We start from the raw sequence: 16088 nt of genomic DNA, 5'->3' as shown, positions 1-16088 counted from the left end.
CTTCTGCAGTGTTTGGGTGTCCTTTGTTCCCACCTACCTGAGCACCAAGGGGAAATACATGGTAGCCGTGCAGGTCTTCTCCATCTTGGCCTCCAGTGCTGGGCTTCTGGGCTGTATCTTCATCCCCAAGTGCTACATTATTATACTGAAGCCCGAACTCAACACGAAAGAGCACCTGACGGCAAAAAAATAAACGGAGAGAGAGATTATCCATCTTTCCTTTGGTCTGTATTAAAAGCATTTTGGTTGGGATCTTGTTTAAAGGTTAACTGATTTTAGTTTTAGTTACAGGTAGGTAGCCGTGTTGGTTTGCCGTAGTCAAAACAAAGTAAAAAAAATCCTTCCAGTAGCACCTTAGAGACCAGCTTCTTCAGTATCTTTCTGAATCTTATTTCCCCCCTCTCTTTTCTATTTTTTAAAATGTTTTTCTTCTTCCTTCTCTCTCTCTCTCTCTCTCTCTCTCTCTCTCTCTCTCTCTCTCTCCCTCTCTCTCTCCCCCCCACACACCTTTTTGTGTTTTTATTGTATCTATATAAAAGTCTTGGTTTGGTTAGAAAATGGGAAAATATATGAAGTTTTTAATTTTTATATATATAAACTTTAATAAAATATATATATTCTTTTTTAAAAAGTGTGTTTCTGGCATTGGGCAGTCTGGACAGATATGGGACTGTGCTGGTTTACCACCCACCGCTCTGCCCAGCCGTCTCCCTGCCTCAGCTGACAGAGCCAGTCTCAGAGGTGGTGTAGAGGACTCCCACAATGTTGGTTTGGGGGACTTCATCACCCATGTTGCGGCAGCTGGTACAGGGGGTGGCTCAGGGCTTCATGGCTGCCACAATGACCATGGGGCTGTCCCAACATATCACCATCCCAACACAGGTGACAGGCCATACTCTGGACCTTGTTTTCTGAACTGGGCAGGAAGAGGGTGATATGAAAGTGGGGGACATTGACATCAGTCCCTTGTCAAGTTCAGATCACTTTCTTTTGGCAGAGGCAGGGGTTTCCAGATGGCTGTTTGGAACTATAATCAAGCAAGGTGTCAGTTGGGTACCAGCAACTCTCATGGCCGGTTGCCAGGAACATACAAATACAAGGAAATGCTTCTTACCATCAGCGCTTTATTCAGTATTTACAGCGAGAGGATTTGGAACCCAGCCTCTTGGAAAATGGCACTGTCTCAAGAGAATCTCCACCCTCCAAGTCTCTCCCACTTCCTCATTCATCATCTATATGGGCGCTGACAAGCGCCCTCTGCCTTTGAGTCCTTTGCTCCCCTACTTTCAAGGCTTGCTAGGTTCTGGGAGGCAGGGTCTGGAATGCTTTCTAAAGACACTGTGTCCATCAGCTGTCACCCCCTGGTACTTCCTCTTCCTCCTCCTCCTACCCCATTATTCCATAACTTTCCCCCTAATCTGCATCTAAACCGTGACCTCCCTCAAACCCCTGTTGTAATTCTTAACTGTCTTCCTCTTTTCTGGAAGGATCAGGCTGGGGAGGTGGTCTCCTCAATTCCTCCTCTGCGAATTCCCTGACACATGGCTGCCACGATGACCATTGGGCTGTCCCAACATGTCACCATCCCAATGCAGGTGACAGGCCACATTCTGGACCTTGTTTTCTCAACTGGGCAGGAAGAGGGTGATATGAAAGTGGGGGACATTGCCATCAGTCCTTTGTCAAGTTCAGATCACTTCCTGTTGAGATTTTGGCAATCAGCAGCTTCTCCGCTTGGCAGAAACAGAGGACCTCTTCAGAGGCTGGTGGATTCAATGGGTTTCCAGATGGCTGCTGGGAGCCATAATCAAACAAAATCTGGAGGACACCATGCTAGTGCCCTCTGTTCTGGAATGGTAAACATTCAAAATATTTGGAGAAATGGAAAAGCTTGGTTCAGGAGTAAGGATTTAAGAGAAGAACTCTGCCCTAGTTAAAAATGAGAAACGGGCTGACACGACCTCACCTTGTTTCTGTCCCAATGCTTCATTTTGGCACAAGACACAGTCACTTCCACTCCATCCACTGAAATCACTCTTAAGTCAACACTCAGCAGTGGGGGGTCTCTGGCCTGGTTTTGGAGGACCACAGCCATGCAAATGTTGTCATTGGGCTGGATTGGATCTGCTTTAGATTGAAAAACTGGCACAATTGCTGGTGCCCAGTGTTGTTGCTTTAAAAAAAAAAAAGGTAAAAAAAAGTGCTGGTACTCACCATGAAGTTGTTACTTCATACCACACCTTTAACATTTGGGGTGGGGGGAGTACTGCGCACCCCTGAGTACCCCCAGAAAATAGCACTGCTGATGCCGCACAATGCTCATTCTGGACAGGTGGAAATCGATCCCTTCCCGTGGCAGCACCTACACATTGCCCCATTCCACCTTTTGTCACCTGCCCTGCATTCTTTTTGGTGCCTGAGAAAACATTTTTTATTGAGGAAAGACTGTTCAGACATGTAGAAGTCGACATCTTCTTTAATCTTTCTTTAGCTTAACGTTTTACTTAACAATAGTTTGGATTTCTAAATATATCTCTTTTTATCTTTGTCTTTTTCCAAGAAATTTATTTTTCTCGGGGTTTTTGTTTTGTAAATCTCTATCTACAAGAAAGTGGTATGCGAATTTTGTTTAAAATAAAAATAGAGATTTAGGCCACATCATGGAGGTGGATAAGGCTATAAACAGCTACTAGCCCTTATGAATATGTCCTCCCTCCATTGTCTGAGGCAGGAAGACCCTGAGTGCCAGTTCTTGGGCATCACATGTAGGGAAAGGGCTGCTGCACTGACCCCTTTCTTGTGGGCTTCCCTTGGGGGCAAATGGCTGTCCATTTTGAGAAGAGGACGCTGGACTTTATGGGCCCTTCACCTGATACAGTTTCAGGGCTCTTCTGATGTCAATCATGTTCAGTCAAATTCAACTTTCTCCCTCCTTGAACCGTGTCAGTCTCTTGAGTCAACATGTTTTTCTCCTGCTCTGCAGCTGCTCCCAGAGGAGACCTTTCTTCCCCTTATAATTATCAGGACCACAGTGATCTATCCTTATCCCTCTTGCACACCATTTGAATGCTGCCTTTGGGAACAATGACACAAACATCACAATCAAGAGCAGCAGGAGGTTATTTACTCCACCGTGCCTGAGAAGTTAGATATATAAAATATCTTGTGTGCCACAGAGTCCTTTCAATCAAGATATACGTCAGGTGAAAGGGTGTAGGGGATAAGTCTTTGTGTAGCTTAATCAGAACCTAGGAAGCCGCCTTCTAGCTTAGTACTATCTACTGACTGGTGGCAGCTCTCCAAGTAGAGGACATCCTTAGCCCTACCTGGAACAGTTGGCTGAGGTTGAACCTGGCACTTTTGGGTGCAAACAAGTGCTCCACCACTCTGCTATATCATGTCCTCTTTGTCTCTGAAGCTAGAGCTGGACACGTCTTTGCAAGAGTTTAGGCTTCTTCTGATTAGCTGGCTGTGGAGTTGAGAGGAACAATCAGAAAGGAAGTGTAGCAGGTGGATTCAGAATGATATCACTGCTCTTGTTGCTCCCTCTTGTAACCTACGGGATGCAGCAGAAGGCAAAACTCAAGCTGATCAGGGATATCAATAATGCTGTGAATTATTACAGGCCAGGAAACCATCTCATTGGTGGAATTGTATCTTCAAAATTCATTGGAGATCGTTTTCCCTTCACCTTCTCCAGAACCCCCTTGAACTATGTTGAAACGTGCGTAATGTATTGATGTGCTTCTTCTGCACTCGGGTTCTCTTGATGCACCTGGGTCAGCCCCTCTGAGATGGAAGTGACTGAAGCCAGGGTGGGTCACTCCTGGAGGTCTATGGGGTCCTGGAGGTTTATGGAGGTATATGGGGTGTGGCTGTTGCAGGTTTTCTGTAATTAGCAAATGAAATTCATTCTCTCATTGTAGTCTCATGGAACCTTGGAGAATTTTTTGGCATGAAAACTTTGGAGTTCTCCCACTCTCAACCCAATAAAATTTTCTAGAAGTTTATGAATTAGTGCCCCAGGACTGAGCCACTACTCTCACCTGGAAATGAACGGGAGATTAGTTATCTCACTCAGAAAAGTGAATGTTGAAAGGCAGGCTTGTCCTTTACAGCTGGGTGCAATGATAGATGGGGAGAACAATGTTCAATGCACAATTATTTTCCCCAGGCACAAAGTAATCTATGCAACTGAAAACTGTAACCCTCTACTACGCTTAGGCAGGTGCTCTTCTCATGCTTTGATTCCAAACATGCCAACCCTTTTATGGGAAGCAATGTTTGTGAGATGTATAATGCCTGGAGAAGACCTTAGATACAGGGTAGCTACTGACCACTGGACAAAGCGGAGCAGGGCTTCCACAATTTCCCTGCCCTCGTGGGGTGGAGGATTTCAAGCCCTGGAAGGCCGCTGAGTGTGAGAGATTTTATTAAAAAAATATTAGAATAATTTATTTATAAAAAGATAAAAGTATAAAGTAGGATTTCCCCACAGAGTCAGTTTAGCATGTGGAAATGAATCCTAAGACTGTCCACCTAACCAAAGGCTTTACTGTATGTATGTTTGTATGTATGTATGTATGTATGTATGTATGCATTCTCTAAAGTTGCCCAACTCTTGAGATTAAGACCCCCAGTAGGTCTCCAGTTTCTGATACTTGACAATAAATAAGCATGCTGGTATAATTCCAGATTTGGAATTCCAAAGCCACCTTCCTTAAATTGTGGTGGCATTTTCTGCAATGATATTCTCAGTACATTTGAACTCCAAATACATTTCCTAAACAAGAACTTTATCTTTTGGAAATATGATCGGGATATAAAAACTGGAAGTCTTCTCAGAATATAAATAAATCTGGGATAATGTTCGTTTTGAGAGAGTTCACCCTTCTCCAAAGGATAAGGTTTAATGACTCCCATCTATCAATATTGGAGAAGCCTCTTTTGTCACTTTTTGAATTAGTTGCAGTTTCTGAGCCACCGTCAAAGGTAGCTCCATGTAGAGCGCATTGCAGTAGTCCAAGTGGGAGATTACCAAAGCATGCACCACTCTGGTGAAGCAGTCTGAGGGCAGGTAGGGTCTCAGCTTGCGTTCCAGAGGGAGCTGGTAGACAGCTGCCCTGGACACAGAATTGACCTGCGCCTCCATGGACAGCTGTGAGTCCAAAATGACTCCCAGGCTGTGCACCTGGTCCTTCAGGGGCACAGTTACCCCATTCAGGACCAGAGAGCTCCCACACCTGCCCTCCCCCTGTCCCCCCCAAAACAGTACTTCTGTCTTGTCAGGATCCAACCTCAATCTAGATTCAGGTAGGTAGCCGTGTTGGTCTGACACAGTCAAAATAAATAAATTTTGTCCAGTAGCACCTTAGAGACCAACTAAGTTTGTTCTCGGTGTAAGCTTTTGTGTGCATACACGAAAGAAGAAGTGTGCATGCACACGAAAGCTTATACCTAGAACAAACTTAATTGGTCTCCAAGGTGCAACTGGACAATATTTATTTATTTATTTATTTATTTATTTATTTATTTATTTATTTATTTATTTCAACCTCAATCTGTTAGCCATCATCCATCCTCCAATTGCCTCCAGGCACTCACACAGGACCTTCACCGCCTTCACTGGTTCTGATTTAAATGAGAGGTAGAGCTGGGTATCATCCGCATGCTGATGAACACCCAGTCCAAACCCCCCGATGATCTCTCCCAGCGGCTTCATATAGATGTTAAAAAGCATGGGGGAGAGGACGGAACCCTGAGGCACCCCACAAGTTTGAGCCCAGGGGTCTGAACACTCACCCACCCCAACACCACTTTCTGGACATGGCCCAGGAGGGAGGAGCCGAACCACTGTATGACAGTGCCCCCAGCTCCCAGCTCCTCTAGACAGTCACAAAGGATGTCACGGTCGGTGGTATTAAAGGCTGCAGGGAGATCCTGCAGAACAAGAAAACAGCTTTCACCTTTCTCCCTAGCCCACTGGAGATCAGCGCAACTAAGGCAGTTTCCGTCCCATGATGAGGCCTGAATCCCGATTGGAAGGGATCAAAATGGTCTGCATCCTCCAGTCATGACTGGAGTTGTTCAGCAACCACCCGCTCAATCACCTTGCCCAAGAATGGAAGATTTGAGACTGGGAGGTAGCTGGCCATATTGGCCAGGTCAAAATGTATTTTTAAGAGTTTAGTATTACAGAAGTATTTTAGAAAGCCTTAAGATATTTAGTGGCTGTAGGAGAAGGCTATACTTTCAATTTCACTGAACTGAATGTCACTATGTGACATAATTCTTTTTGCAGCTCTGTGAATAAGAGGGGATGGCAAATTCTTAGCTTTTTGCTGGCCGTTCACGATGTCAATCATAACCCCAGGTTCCTACCCAACATCAGCCTGGGCTACAGCATCTATGAGACCCATTTTGATGGAAGAACCACTTCTGATGCCCTGACAGATCTGCTTGCTGGTGGGAAAATCAATATTCCAAACTATACCTGTGGAAGGCAGAAAAGGTTACTGGCTGTTCTTGAACGGGGTGAATCCGACATCTCCAGGCACATTGCAGGCATGTTGGGAATCTACAAAATCCCACAAGTAAGAATGGGCTTTGCCATCTCATGAAACAACAAATTATGCTGAGGATACTATAACTATTTTAATAAATAAACTGAGCAAAATGATAGGAAGAAAGGGACATAATGTTAAATGTACAACTGCTTTAATATAAATACAGTGGTACCTCGGGTTAAGTAATTAATTAGTTCCGGAGGTCCGTACTGAACCTGAAACTGTTCTTAACCTGAAGCACCACTTTAGCTAGTGGGGCCTCCTGCTGCCGCCGGGCTGCCGGACCACAATTTCTGTTCTCATCTTGAAGCAAAGTTCTTAACCTGAAGCACTATTTCTGGGTTAGCGGAGTCTGTAACCTGAAGCGTATGTAACCCGAGGTACCACTGTATTCTTCAATGTGCATTAACCAAACTTTCCCCCTGTCAAATCTACAAATAGTGTAATAAAAATCCATGCTAAAGGTGAAATAATACTTGGAGGTGACTTCAATGGTATGATTTCATGATTTCATCTATGATTGACATATCTCAAAAAAGGCAATCTAGCCAAGACCTAGCCAAGGAAATGCAAGAAAGCAAAGTGGCTATCCAATGAAGCCTTACAAATAGCAGGGGATAGAAGGCAAGCAAAATGTGAGGGAGATAGTGAAAGATACAGGAAATTGAATGCAGATTTCCAAAGAATAGCAAGGACAGATAAGAGGGCCTTCTTAAACGAGCAATGCAAAGAAATAGAGGAAAACAACAGAATGGGAAAAAGCAGAGATCTGTTCAAGAAAATTGGAGATATGAAAGGAACATTTTGTACAAAGATTACCATAATAAAGGACAAAAGTGGAAAGGACCTAACATAAGCAGAAGACATCAAGAAGAGGAATTATACCAGAAAGATACGGAGATCTCATACAGCCCAGGTAGTGTGGTTGCTGACCTTGAGCCAGACACCCTGGAGAGTGAAGTCAAATGGGCCTTAGAAAGCACTGCAAATAACAAGGCCAAAGATTATGCTGTTAAGGTGCTACACTCAATATGCCAACAAGTTTGGAAAACTCAGCAGTGGCCAGAGGATTGGAGAAGATCAGTCTACATCCCAATCCCAAGGAAGCACAGTGCCAATAATAATAATAATAATAATAATTTATTATTTATACCCCGCCCATCTGGCTGGGTTTCCCCAGCCACTCTGGGCGGCTTCCAACTGAATATTAAAAACAGTACAGCATCAAACATTAAAAACTTCCCTAAAGAGGGCTGCCTTCAGATGACTTCTAAAAGTAAAATAGTTGTTTATTGCTTTGACATCTGCTGGGAGGGCGTTCCACAGGGCAGGAGCCACTACCGAGAAGGCCCTCTGCCTGGTTCCCTGTAACCTTACTTCTCGCAATGAGGGAACCGCCAGAAGGCCCTCGGCGCTGGATCTCAGTGTCCGGGCTGAACGATGGGGGTGGAGACGCTCCTTCAGATATACTGGACCGAGGCCGTTTAGGGCTTTAAAGGTCAGCACCAACACTTTGAATTGTGCTCGGAAACGTACTGGGAGCCAATGCAGATCTCTCAGAACTGGTGTTATGTGGTCCCGGCGGCCACTCCCAGTCACCAGTCTAGCGGCCAAAGAATGCTCCAACAACCACACAATTGCACTCATTTCACACGCTAGCAAGGTTATGCTTAAAATTATACAAGGAAGGCTCAAGCAGTATGTCGACCGAGAACTCCCAGAAATGCAAGCTGGATTTCGAAGGGGCAGAGGAACCAGAGACCAAATTGCAAACATGCACTGGATTATGGAGAAAGCTAGAGAGTTCCAGAAAAACATCTACTTCTGCTTCATTGACTACACAAAAGCATTTGACTGTGTCAACCACAGCAAACTATGGCAAGTTCTTAAAGAAATGAGAGTGCCTGATCACCTCGTCTGTCTCATGAGAAATCTCTATGTGGGACAAGAAGCTATAGTTAGAACTGGATATGGAACAACTGATTGGTTCAAAATTGGGAAAGGAGTACGACAAGGCTGTATATTGTCTCCCTGCTTATTTAACTAATATGCAGAATTCAGCATGCGAAAGGCTGAACTGGATGAATCCCAAGCCATAATTAAGATTGCTGGAAGAAATATCAACAACCTCAGATATGCAGATGACACAACCTTGATGGCAGAAAGTGAGGAGGAATTAAAGAACCTTTTAATGAGGGTAAAAGAAGAGAGCGCAAAATATGGTCTGAAGCTTAACATCAAAAAACTAAGATCATGGCCACTGGTCCCATCACCTCCTGGCAAATAGAAGGGGAAGAAATGGAAGCAGTGAGAGATTTTACTTTCACTGCAGATGGTGAGAGCAGTCACGGAATTAAAAGATACCTGCTTCTTGGGAGAAAAACAATGACAAACCTAGACAGGATGTTAAAAAGCAGAGACATCACCTTGCTGACAAGATAGTTAAAGCTATGGTTTTCCCAGTAGTGATGTATGGAAGTGAGAGCTGGACCATAAAGAAGGCTGATGGCCGAAGAATTGATGCTTTTGAATTATGGTCTGGAGGAGACTCTTGAGAGTCCCATGGACTGCAAGAAGATCAAAACTCTCCATTCTGAAGGAAATCGGCCCTGAGTGCTCACTGGAAGACCCTGATGTTGGGAAAGATTGAGGGCAGAAGGAGAAGGGGATGACAGAGATGGTTGGACAGTGTTCTCAAAGCTACCAACATGAGTTTGACCAAACTGCGGGAGGCAGTGGAAGACAGGAGTGCCTGGCTTGCCCTGGTCCATGGGGTCACAAAGAGTCGGACACGACTAAACGACAAACCAAGACCTTTAAAACATAATGGAAGTAAATAGCTTAATAGATATTTGGAGATTCTAACATCCTACTGTTAAAGACCTCACTTTCTATTTTCATGTCCACAATTCATATTTCCATAGAGATTTTCTCTCATTGCTTCATGCCCAGTAGCAAAGATGACTAAAACTGAAATCCACCCAATGACCTATGCTGATTATGCCCCTTTATAAACTCCCCACTTATAAAATAACAAGTTAATACAACAATCTACAAATCTTCCACACACACCCAAACCCACCTATAGTTCAGAAGCTATAATTATATCTATTCCTAACATATGGACCTAAACCAGCTGAATCATATAGAACAACTCCTTTGCTAAATGAAGATGCTGAGAGAGAGCTGTTCCGCCTGGCCACTGGTCTGGACTCAGTCTGACCCTTATGTTTCCCACCCCTTATGGTTTTGATCTATGGGCCACTTTTAAAATGAGGCTGCATTTTAAATTGTATTTTAACCTGTATTTTAAATTGGTTCACACACCCCCATTATGTTTTTACTGTAATTTTACTGGTGTAAGCCACCCTGAGCCCGGCTCTAGCCGGGGATGGTGGGGTTTAAATATGATGATGATGATGATGATGATGATGTCCTCTGTAACTGCTAAGGTTTTAAGCGGTTTATACATTGCTAAGCAGTTAAGCGGTTCATACATTGCAAAAATAAAATGAAAATTATTTCAAATAAGGTTGTGGTTGATAATTAAATTTGTCATCCAATATTTGTCCTGAAAAGCAAAGCATCGGTCTCTTTCCCTTCTCTCACCAGCTCAGTTCTGGCTTTGTTCTTCATGATAAAAAACAGTCTCCTTTTGTCAACTCGATGGTCCCAAATGAAGAAGCTCAGTGCCAGGGGGTGGTTGAACTCCTCCTGCACTTCAGGTGGACATGGGTGGGCCTCTTTGCTTCAGACAATGACAATGGAGAAAAGTTCTTGAGCACCTTGACACCTCTGATGAGCAAATGGGAAATTTGTGCTGCCTTCACCGAAAGAGTACAACAGAAAACCTCCCTGTGGTTCTCTCATGAGCCATCTGCCATGTGGAGACAGGTCAATGTATTTGTTTACTATACAGATTCTCAGTATGGATTTTATGCTATCATAGAGGTACAATCTTTCTTTGAAAGGACACAAACCAGGGGGAAAGTCTGGATCACCACCGGTCGTCAGGACAACATATTGTTTTATGAGACAGAAGCCTTCCGATATGCCCATGGTTCATTGTCCTTTGTAATGAAGACCAAAAAGGGGGCAAAAAAGGACTACTATGAGCCAAAAGCTTCTGCTTATTGGAAGAAAGCATTTGGTTGTTCATATTCAAAGCATGCCTTATCTGTGAGGAGTTGGGAAAGATGCAGGGAGGAGACTCAGACGCTGCTGCCCCAGGAGGAGATTGAAGGGATCCACTCCCAAGATAGCTACATAACTTACTACAGTGTCCAAGTTGTGGCTCAGGCCTTGAATGCAGCCTATTCATCCAGATCAAAGCAGAGGTTGATGGTGGGTGGAGGAGACAAAATGGAACGTCAAAGTCTACAGCCATGGCAGGTATAGCCACTCAATATATATATATATATATATATATATATATATATATATATATATATATGTGTAATATATTTTAGTTTACAAAAATACATGCATTGTCTTTTTTTCAAGTTGTGCTTATACAGATCAGTTTCATTTGGTGTGAGACATTAGTGTTACATACAGGGTTAGGTTAGGAAGAAAAGAGGGAGAAAGAGGGGGAGGAGGAATGGTGAGTGGGGTGAGGTCAGGTCAGGTGGTTATGCTTCTATTCTTCTGCTTAGAGTATGCGTGGGCTTTTGTGTCAGCATCACTTGTCTAGGTTCTCTTACTATTTGCTTGTTGTATTTCCTTGGTGGTGGGAGAGGTCGGGCATGGCTTAGGGTGTAGTTGGTTGTGTTTGGTTGGCTCTAGTGAGATTTGGTTTTGTGCGTGAGTGGGGTGTGTGATACTTGTTGTTCTTTTCTTGGGCAATGTATGTGATAAAGGGGAACCATACCGGGGTGAAGGTGTCTTCTTCTATTTGTCCCCGTGTCAGTTTCAGTTTATTGGTTAGTTTTTCTATGAAGGCTGTTTCCCATACTATTTGATACCATTGGTCCATGCTTACTCCTGACAGGTCTCTCCAGTGTCTGGCTATGATGCTTCTGGCTGCTGAGAGTAGGTGGGTTATGAGCTCTTTATAATGTGAGTGGGCATATAATGTGAGTTATGGGTGACTTCTAATACTTGCTTAGTTATTTTGCATATTTCTTGTATGATTGATGTCCAGAAGAGTTGAATTTGGGGACATTCCCACCACATGTGGAAGTATGTGCCTGTGAAGGTGCATCCTCTCCAGCATTTTGGTGCAGTTCCTGGGTATATTAGCGATAGTTTCCATGGTGTTTGGTACCACCTGTGAGTGAGTTCTTTTCTTTTCCCTGATATGGATTTAAAGGGAGGTTTAGACCACATTCTAGTCCATTGAGTAGGATTACTCTCATAGCCTATGTCATCCTCCCATTTTTTTTATTATGTTGAGGGGGTTTGTGGGATTTTGGAGCAGTATTTTGTATATTGTGGATACAATCCCTTTGCTGTGTCCCTTTGTTGTTAGGAGGATGTTTTCGAAGGTTGTCAAGGTGTTCACATATGATGTGTTCACATATGAGGTGATGCGTTTTCTTTTCATTATGGGTTATCCAACCTCCTCACATTTAATGTAATTGCTTCTAAGCTAGTCATCTTGCATATCTACTTTATAGGGTGATTCCATGCCAACCCATCTGGGTTGCCCTGTGTCTCTCACCTTGTATTTTCTATCAAACCTATTAAGTTGTGTTGACATAAAGTGTGATGGGTGGGGAAGGAAGGGTAGAATTAGATATGTGTTAAAGAGTGTGTAGGGGGGGTAGATTACAGAAACGGCCTCTTGCTTTTGAAGATTGTAATTTATTTTCCAACTCTGGAATCATCATACAGTGGTACCTCAGGTTACATACGCTTCAGGTTACAGATGCTTCCGGTTACAGACTCCACTAACCCAGAAATAGTACCTCAGGTTAAGAACTTTGCTTCAGGATGAGAACAGAAATCGTGCTCCGGCAGCACGGCAGCAGCAGGAGGCCCCATTAGCTAAAGTGGTACTTCAGGTTAAGAACAGTTTCAGGTTAAGAATGGACCTCCGGAACGAATTAAGTACTTAACCCGAGGTACCACTGTAATAGGAACACAGCACACCCTACAGGTGTCTTGGAAAAACTGGGACAGCTCATTTTCTTCTCATGTGCGCACAGCAGCCATGTCCCCATATGACAAGTGAATGAATATCCAACCAATGATTTCCACCTCCAAATGTCTTTATGATCAATATATGCCATCCAACGTGGTTTTCTCTGTTGTTCTAGCTTCATTCATTCTTGAAAGAAGTCCATCTGTCTTCTAATACTTCAACTGATTCACAGCACTTGGATGAAAATGGGGCATTGGCCATTGACTTTGATATTGTGAATTGGGTGCTGTTTCCTAATAATTCTCATGCTGGTGTGAAAATTGGGAGCATAGAGAGACAGAAGTCCTCAAATCTAAAGTTCACCATTAGCCCAGAAACAATAGTATGGCCCACACTGTGGAAGAAGGTAGGAGAAATGTTACATTCCTTTTTAATATCTATGGTATATTCTACATTCTAACAACTTGTTGAACATTACATATGAGGCTTTTATTGCAGTCATGGACACTTCCTTGGAGATAAATAGCAATGAGCTTAATGGATCTCACTGTTGTATAAGCATGTATAAAATCTGACAATGAATAAGAGGCTTACAAAATGAATTACAAAATGAACAGCTGTAATAAATATTTATTCAACCAGCTGGGAAAGCTTCCTAAAATGAAAATGGGAAGTGCAGATATGCCTCACGAGCAAACTAGGTGTCAAGTTCTGCAGCCTTCATGCCAACCTCAACAACGCCATTTAGCCTTTGAATCAAAGCAGAAATCAGTCAGTCCAGCCTTATTTCACAACTTCACCAACACATAGCAGATGTGATGGCAACAGTTTCAGGAGTTGTTTTAGTGCCCCATTTTGTAGGAATGGCTGGTTCAATTCACATGTTGCCTGGATTGTCTGTATGTGTAGAAAAGTGCAGTATATCAATGTTAAAGGGAATAAGCAGAGATTTCACAGCCATGCTGCTCTACAGAAAGCAAAAAGGAAATCACTCCTAACTGGGCCTGGGCTCACGTTGGGCAATTGGAAGTAAAGATGCTTTTAATGTTTCATGCTTTATTATATTTTTATCTGTGTGGGAAGCTGCCCAGTGTGGCTGGGATAACCCAGCCAGATGGTTAGGGTATAGATATTATTTTATTGTTAGTATTAGTGTTAGTGTTATTCCAGGGATCCTTCCAATACTGAACAATCTATTTCCTCAATGCTCTTTCTTCTGTTGATTTCCAGACCATGCCTCAGGCAAGATGCACAAAGAGCTGTTGCCCTGGATTTGCCAAGAGGATTCAGGAAGGAAAGCCTCCATGCTGCTATGACTGTGCTCCCTGCTCAGAAGGGACAGTCTCCACTCAGGAAGGTAGGACACAACGCCAATGGAAAGAAGCCATGCATAGAAGGTTCTCTACTAGAGAACACAGTATACCTGAAGGAGCGTCTCCACCTCCATCGTTCTGCCCGGACACTGAGATCCAGCACCAAGGACCTTCTGGCGGTTCCCTCGCTACAAGAAGCCAAGTTACAGGGAACCAGGCAGAGGGCCTTCTCGGTAGTGGCACCCGCCCTGTGGAACGCCCTCCCACCAGATGTCAAAGAGAAAAATAACTTCCAAACTTTTAGAAGACATCTGAAGGCAGCCCTGTTTAGGGAAGCTTTTAATGTTTAATAGGTTATTGTATTTTAGTGTTTTGTTGGAAGCCACCCAGAGTAGCTGGGGAAACCCAGCCAGATGAGCGGGGTATAAATAAATTATTATTATTATTATTATTATTATTATTAATTTCTTGATCTCTCCCATATGCCAACCATTCCCCACAATTATAAGACTGCTCTAGGTGTATGACTAATGTTAGGATAATGATGTCTCTTTTACTCTGTGCAGATGCCAATGAATGCACCAAATGTCCAGAAGATCAGCATCCAAACAAAGAGCGAGGTCAATGTGTCCCCAAAGCAATCAACTTCTTGTCCTATGAAGATTACTTGGGGAAACTGCTGGCTTCCTTTGCCCTACTCTTATCCTCAACCACAGGCTGTATTTTGGGAATATTCATGAAATACAATGAAACTCCAATAGTCAAAGCCAACAACCGGGACCTCACTTACATCCTCCTCTTCTCCCTTCTGCTCTGCTTTTTGTCCTCTTTCCTCTTCATCAGCCGGCCAAGGAAAGTCACCTGTCTTCTCCGACAAACAGTCTTCAGCATTGTCTTCTCATCTGCCATCTCTTCAGTGTTGGCAAAAACCATCACTGTGGTGTTGGCCTTCATGGCCACCAAGCCTGGGAACAGGCTGAGCAAATGGCTGGGGAAGATTCTGGCCAACTCCATTGTCATTTTCTGCTCCACTGTCCAACTTGTCATCTGCATCACCTGGCTGGGACTTTCTCCTCCATTCCCAAACTCTGACATGAGCTCCCTCCCTGGAGAGATCATCTTGCAATGCAATGAAGGATCTGTGGCCATGTTTTACGCTGCCCTCGGCTACATGGGCTTCCTGGCTGCCATCTGCCTCACGGTGGCTTTCCTAGCCAGGAATCTGCCTGGGGCCTTCAATGAAGCCAAGCTGATCACCTTCAGCATGCTGGTCTTCTGCAGTGTTTGGGTGTCCTTTGTGCCCACCTACCTGAGCACCAAAGGGAAATACATGGTAGCTGTGCAGGTCTTCTCCATCTTGGCTTCCAGTGCTGGGCTTCTGGGCTGCATCTTCATGCCCAAGTGCTACATTATTATACTGAAGCCCGAACTGAACACGAAGGAGTACCTGATGGCAAAAAAATAAACAGAGAGAGGGAGGGTGAGGCTGATTGTATCTATAGCACAGAGACCTGCTTGGATGAGTGAACAGGCTGGAGTTGGTCTTACCCAGCTGTGCCCACCTGATTATTCGGAGCAGCATCAGGGCAGACCTGAGGGTCGAGGAGGGGGAGTTGCTGCGTCTAAAGAGATTTCATCTCTTTCTCCAAGCTCTCTGTCCAGTTGGGGAGTATCTACAATATGTGTTCTCCTTTGTTACAATATATGATCACGACTGCGAGACTTTTATATGCACAAAGATGCAAGGAAACATCATTGCCAACAATGGAATAATGGCTGTTAAAGCTAAAGGGTTTAGCTGAGCTGGCAAAATTGACATGTTGAATCAGAGAAAGCCATTGTTAACATTTCTAAAGACCGGAAACCTCTCATAGATTTTTTGCATGAAAAAGAAATTGAAATAATGACATCTGGATTTGAGGTTTGAAGATAAGTTTTGTTTATAGGTTTATAGATTCTCTCTCTCTCTCTCTCTCTCTCTCTCTCTCTCTCTCTCTCTCTTTCCCACACACACCTTTCTGTGTTTTTATTGTACCTATATAAAAGTATTGGTTTGGTTTAAAAAGAGGAAAGTATATAAATTTTGTATTTTTCTCTGTAAACCTTAATAAACTATGTAGACAT

General features: G+C 43.6%; 1 protein-coding gene across 1 annotated transcript; it reads left to right on the top strand.

Moving 5' to 3' along the window:
• Nucleotides 1-10232: 10232 nt before the first annotated feature.
• LOC144326848 (vomeronasal type-2 receptor 26-like) lies at nt 10233-15429 on the top strand. The gene is made up of 3 exons (XM_077923701.1): nt 10233-10403; nt 13882-14008; nt 14531-15429. The coding sequence occupies exons 1-3, from the start codon at nt 10233-10235 to the stop codon at nt 15427-15429; spliced, it is 1197 nt and encodes a 398-aa protein (XP_077779827.1).
• The last annotated feature ends 659 nt before the right edge of the window (nt 15430-16088 follow it).

The sequence above is a fragment of the Podarcis muralis genome, chromosome 2 (genome assembly GCF_964188315.1).
Source record: "Podarcis muralis chromosome 2, rPodMur119.hap1.1, whole genome shotgun sequence".
In the NCBI taxonomy this organism is placed as follows: Eukaryota; Metazoa; Chordata; class Lepidosauria; order Squamata; family Lacertidae; genus Podarcis; species Podarcis muralis.
Note: the sequence above shows the minus strand (reverse complement) of the source record. Positions and strands in the feature narration are given on the sequence as shown.